General features: G+C 38.3%; 1 protein-coding gene across 3 annotated transcripts; it reads right to left on the bottom strand.

Moving 5' to 3' along the window:
- Positions 1-2,511: 2,511 nt before the first annotated feature.
- LOC140784641 (endo-1,4-beta-xylanase 5-like) lies at positions 2,512-5,730 on the bottom strand. Of its 3 annotated transcripts, none has more exons than XM_073132138.1 (9): positions 5,497-5,730; positions 5,372-5,445; positions 5,033-5,189; positions 4,476-4,648; positions 4,342-4,383; positions 4,028-4,129; positions 3,777-3,923; positions 3,054-3,692; positions 2,512-2,983 (listed from the first exon to the last, which is right to left on the bottom strand). In XM_073132138.1, exons 1-9 carry the CDS (start codon positions 5,594-5,596, stop codon positions 2,651-2,653), a joined length of 1,767 nt encoding a protein of 588 aa, XP_072988239.1. In that variant the 5' UTR covers positions 5,597-5,730; the 3' UTR covers positions 2,512-2,650. The 3 variants fall into 3 exon arrangements, with proteins under 3 accessions (XP_072988239.1, XP_072988240.1, XP_072988241.1); XM_073132139.1 differs by having other exon boundaries at positions 5,372-5,412; positions 5,497-5,728; XM_073132140.1 differs by lacking the exon at positions 4,342-4,383 and having other exon boundaries at positions 5,497-5,727.
- Between the last annotated feature and the right edge of the window lie 302 nt (positions 5,731-6,032).

The following is a 6,032-nucleotide window of genomic DNA, read 5'->3' as shown; positions in this document are numbered from 1 at the left end:
CTGGCCCGACCCGGCTCGGTTTGGACCGAGCTAAGCCCGGCCCGAACCCGATTTAGGCCCGGCCCGGCCCGAGCCCGAACTACCCATGGGCGGCACGGGCCAGCCCTTTGCCCTCCCGACCCGGCCCGTTTGGCCCGCAACTAGGCCCGCCTGTCTGCTACAGTACTATGCCCTTCTGCTATAGTAATTTACCACTGTTATAGTAAAAAACATTTTGGTATTATACCGTTTTACATTATTTTAAGCACACCTTTAAAAAAAATTAATTTATTTTAAATTTTTTTAAATGGAGGAATATAAATATATTTTTTAAAATAAGCTAATAGTTAAAAAAAATTCTAAAAATAATTAAAATATGGGTTGGGCCGAGTGATTGGTGGGTCGGGCCGGCCCGACCCGACCTGTTAGCCCGATCTCTCACGGGCTAACGGGCGGTAACGTGCTAGACTATTCTAACCCGGCCCGAATCCGGCCCGGCCCGCCCGATGATCATGTCTACCCTAGACGCCTTTCTCAAATTAGGATATATTATATATTATGTACATGCATATTTTGGCCTCTAGCATGATTATATGACTTTATATAGAGATGATTTTAGTCAAGTATATTTTATCATGCATTTGATTATGCTGATCTGGGATATGAGTACATTGATGATATATAGAGATGATTGGAGATGATTATACTGTTATGATTTTATGTCAGGATGATCTCTATCATGAGTGTGCATGTGATAGACTAGCAGGAGTATGCTTGTGTTAGATACATAGTTGGAGTTTGCATTACATCATTTTTTTCTTAGCTTTTTTACCATCTAAATTCCTGAGTTGTATGATATATTGTAATACTGGATATATGCATAAGATTTATCATGTATAGAAAATCATAAAAGTATATGTGTATGTGATGTGATGTGATATGAAGTGATGGCTAGAACAGTATCTTGTCCGGACTGGTGTTGGACATACTCTTAGTGTATGGTAGAGTATGGTGATAGTTGATGGTTGTACTCTTAGCGTATGATAGGGTACAACTATCATTGATATATCTTAGCATATGACAGGGTATGATTACTTTCTTCTGAGATACCCTCAGCGTATGGCAGAGTATAATTTATCTACGGAGATACCCTTAGCATATGGCAAAGTATGATTTATCTATAGAAATACTCTTAGCGTATGACAGGGTATGCTCTGAGCTTGTGGCATGATGAGTATCGAGTTTAGGGCCGGGTACCGTAGTCCAGCATGGTGGATGATATTCAGAGTTGAGAAAGATGATTTTTATAGTGAGAGATATGCGGATTATATCTGGCTATGACATATACGATTATCTAGTGGTTGGCATGCATCATGCATCATCACTGATGTGACTAGTACCATTGGATCATGATTGTTATACATGATATGTTGTTATATTCGGTGATGTTATATGGTAATTTTATCATGAGATATATTTTTGGTTGAGGATATAATATGCTCATTCATGAGAATTGATTTTATTTATATATATGTCATTGATGATATATATATATATATATGCTCATACATGGCATCATGCTATCTTCTAATTCATATTATCTAGTATATGATTTACTCTCTATTTGGCATCACTAATTCGGGATATGTTATATTCACTAAGCCTTTTGCTCGTGACTCTTTATATTTTTTTTCTAACTCCCATAGATATATGGTACGTGATACCGACTTGAGATATCCTGATAAGATATTTTAGAGCAAAGATGAGGTGAGCTATAGACGTGAGATAGTATAGAAGCTAGTTTAACCAAATATTGAGTTGTATCATTGTTTGTTATATTTGTATTTTATTATATCATACGATGATTTGTATAGTACATGTCAGATTATAGTGCACTCATGTATTAGTTGTTTAGTTGTATCTTGATGGTTTATTGTGGCCTGTGTGAGTCCTGACAAATTAGGTAGTGGTTTAGTGTATATTATTGTAGACTTGGATATTTATATGTGAACAGATTTATTTGGTTGATAATATAATTCGTTTGGTGTTGGATTATGTGAGTATAAATATGTTAGTATGTATTATTTGATAATGTCATGATTATATTTGCACAGGAGTGCATCTGTGCGTGACAGGCCCCGCCCGTCCTGTCGCGTGCGCCATGTGGGCGCGTGGGCGTGCATGTGCTTATGTCGGGCGGGGGCGTTACAAGTCTAGTATCTCTTAGTCTATGCAGACCAAGCTTTGAATTGGTCCTCTTGATCCTCCTATATTAGAGCTTACTTAGTCCCTGCTGTTCCTAAACACGTGTATAGTCATTCTTCACCTATGCAAATACCTTTCCAAATTTCTTATGCTAAAGTATCTAATAACATGATAGAGTTGCAATAGAGTTTTGGACTGAAATATCACCTCAGCTTATAGCTTTGGCACGAGGCACTTGTATTATATTTGTACGAGTTTACTACGAGACAACATAAACGAGCAATAATAAATTACATAGCACTAGCAAAAATTATGAGATGATAATCATGTAGGGAAGTATTCGCAAAATTGATTGAATGGTGCTTTCCATCTTTACTAATACTACAGTTGTAGAAGAATATTTATTCATACCTTAGAATATTCTTTTCCTTCAACAATATAAAACTTAATAAAAGTGTTTTCATACTCAAATTTGAATGTTAATTTGCTTGGTCTCTATCCCACGATCCAAAGAGAATGTTGTCTCCATAGATATATTTGGATAACCTATAAATACCTTGTACTCGCCTAAGAATCCATTGAAGCTATATGATCCATGGTCATCTGTTACTCCCAACTCTTTAGTATTCCATTCTTGTAAGAGCCTATCCACCACGTCTCCTGCAGGAAGATTGTGAAAATCTCCGTCTGTGAGGCACATTTGATAGCACCCATTTGCATCGAGTGCACTCCAAATCATTATCCCATTCACAAATGGGTGGGAAAATCCTTCTCTCAGCACCTCCTCCAGATATTTAGCCTAAAGAAAGATTGAAATATTATGAAGTTCAGAGACTTTCAATTATAGACAAGATATCAAAAAATTTGACCTGTGTTTGCTGATCAAAATTCTTGCTTATGTCTACTTCCGTCAACCATATGGGAAGCTCCAGAGTTGCTAACTTATCTAGCACTGCTCTCATCAATGGGATGTTTGGTTTGCTGAAATGCCCCTCTAGTCCAATCCCTTCTAACATACCTCCACCTTCTTTGAGTTCCTTTAATCTCGATGCATAAGAATCGACATTCGAATTCACGTCGTCGCACGACTCCACGACGTTGAAGTCATTCATGAACAAAGTGGCAAGTGGGTCAGATCTCTGGGCAGTGTTGAAGAATACTAAAGAAGCATTAGTCCCCAGACGTTCCTCATAGAAGTCGAAATGGAGCATCTCGTTGCTTACGTCCCAATGCGCGAAATCTCCCTTGTACCTCGTCAAGAGGCTATCAATACGCGAGTTAACTGCTGCTCGTAGGTCATCGCCGGTGAGATTGCGAACCCAAGACGGTGTATACCTGGGATCCTCCCAGAAGATGTTGTGGCCTCGGGCCATGATCTGGTTGGCCCGGATGAATTCCAGCATCTCATCAGGTATGCTGTAATTTAGAATTCCAGGCTTAGGTTCTGTTGCATACCACTTGAGCTCGTTCTCAAACACTGCTGCATTGAATCGCTCCCTGAACCATGCCTGCAGTGGAGTACGCAAAGTTTAGTTTTAGCACAATCATATGAAATAGAAGTGAGAAGAGTTGGCTACAAGAGATTACAAAACCTGATAAGTCTTGTTTCCCAGGATGGTTTTGCTTATTGCAGAACCAAATGGAAAATTCTTTGAGAGCTGGAAGACAGAGACGTTTGCTCCCGTGATGCGGCTCCCTCGAGTGTCGGACACGTGAACCGTGACAGATCGCTTTCTATTCTGTGAAGGAAGCACAAATAGTATTAGATGTATTGATTTGTAAGAAGAAGAAGTAGATTCTGTAGATGCTAGTTTAAATTCTAGGGAGAGTATGTGAGGACAACAAGATGGATACTGTTTTCCTGCTGTAGATTCCATTGTTCTGCTGAAAATGGCTGCAGAGAAGCACTTTTCACTGAGATTATGGTCGCATTTTGGTTGTCACTCTGCATGAAATTTAACATACATGGTTAATATATAGTTTGTGCTCAACCTTTATTACATAGTGGATTTATTTGAGGCTTCGTTTGCTAAGTTCTGATATAATTTTGGCTACTGAGGTACAATGAGTATAATAGATTGAGAATTGCAAATTAAAATGAATTACTATTCATTGTAGACCATTGATCCTTTATGGTAGGAAGCATGTCTGTTATACCTGACAGACTAGAGTATGACAACTGGAAAAAAGGAAAAAGACCTGAGAGAGAGAGAGAGAGAGAGAGCATAGGTTTTAGAAGGTTTTGTTCTCGGTAATAAGATGCAATTAATGTTTAATTAATTTTGAAGCACCTGAAAGTATATGACAGAGGTCCTCGAAGATGAGTCAAGGACAAAACCTCCCTTGAGAAAGGACCAGCAGCCACTTCTGGCCAATGATGTTCCTATGCATGTCAATGTTGTTATGTCAGTAGATAGCCTTGCCTTCAGAACAGCTGACTTTGTTCCTTTAATTTTCACCCAACCTGTCAAATACGGCTCAAATTAGGCAAATAAAAGTTACATGACTAATTGTCATAAAACTACTCTTGATTCCACTAACTCAAACATTACATCCATGATTTTTCATCAAAGATCTTCATGTTTCCTCTTTGTAAATTGGACTTTGAAATTTTGATTTTTGTTCATTTTAATCCTCAGTTCTAGAAGTAATTTAATATGCCTACTTTTCAGAACACCCACAAGGAAACAATCTTGGCATGTAATTCTTTAGTGATCCTTAAGGTTCAGGCATGCATCTCTTGCTCTACCTTTCTTTGTATAAGAATAAATCATAAACAAGTGTAACAAACTGAGCATCAATAAGCTTTAAGGAAGAAGGAAAGTCTTTAATAAGACGAAGGAGTTACAGGAAAAACTGTATTTAGTTGTCTCTGTGAGGTTGTATAGTACAAATGCTGGCGAATAAACTCCTGTCTCTGTCTTATGGTATGCCAGTTGAGTATCTTCAGAATTCCTCGTTAGAATTCCCCCACCATAGAGAGGTGCTTCAGGTTGAGATTTACACTGAAGTTAAGAAGGCATCAGTGCATTGACAGCATGAAATCTAATATATATATATATATATATATATCTTAACCAAAAATGATATTTATTATAAGATCCAAACAAGGTAGAAAATACTAACAGCACGTTCACTGACAAGCAATGGAAAGAAAAGAAAAGAAAAGAAAAGAAAAGAAAAGTACCTCTGTGTAAGCAGTATAGTCGTAGTGGGATCCCTCTGCCACTACAAATACGTAGTCCAACAACAATACAAACTCTATTAAGTGAAACAAATTGATAGCTATAGAGATGAGCATGAAGGGCATACCATATGAATATGATGAATAGACAATAGGGTGCAAGACGATTTGCACCCAAAGCAGCAGTACCAGACACAACATAAGAACCTCAAGGGGTGGGCCTCTCATCCCTTAAGAACTTACAAGCAATGTTGTGTCCAAGAACAGTACCCAATTGGTTTGTAGATCTGGAAACTAAAAATAGGGATTTTCAAGTGCAGCAGCTCGTACTTAATTGGTTGTGCTTCTAGGACTGGTGAGCATTTAAACTTTGTCAGATTTTTCCACTGGGAAAGATGGGCTGCTTTGGAACTTGGATGTGCATGGGAAATAACTATATCCATTCTCTTGAAAACAAATAGGCCTTGCTGTGTGGGGATTGGAAGTTTGAACCATCCCTTAAATGCTACCTTACGTTACGCTGGTTGGGCTTACTATATTATTGACCACGCTTTCAGAAATTGAGTGCCGTGTGCACAAGAGGACCATGGCCTATTTCCTCGTGAATTCTAAGCAATATCTTAGTGGTAGGAAGGAGCCTTTCTCAACTAGAAGGAGATACAAA

This window comes from Typha latifolia, chromosome 3 (genome assembly GCF_019914945.1).
Source record: "Typha latifolia isolate L0001 chromosome 3, TyphaL0001v2, whole genome shotgun sequence".
In the NCBI taxonomy this organism is placed as follows: domain Eukaryota; kingdom Viridiplantae; phylum Streptophyta; class Magnoliopsida; order Poales; family Typhaceae; genus Typha; species Typha latifolia.
The sequence above is the reverse complement of the archived record's forward strand: the minus strand, read 5'-3'. Positions and strand labels throughout refer to the sequence as shown.

Excerpts from the sequence above, each read along its gene's own strand:
- LOC140784641 (XM_073132138.1), bottom strand. The coding sequence starts at position 5,596 with ATGAGAGGCCCACCCCTTGAGGTTCTTATGTTGTGTCTGGTACTGCTG. Across the intron at positions 4,130-4,341 it reads GTCATACTCTAGTCTGTCAG|AGTGACAACCAAAATGCGAC; the intron begins GTATAACAGACA and ends AATTTCATGCAG. Across the intron at positions 3,693-3,776 it reads TGGGAAACAAGACTTATCAG|GCATGGTTCAGGGAGCGATT; the intron begins GTTTTGTAATCT and ends ACTCCACTGCAG.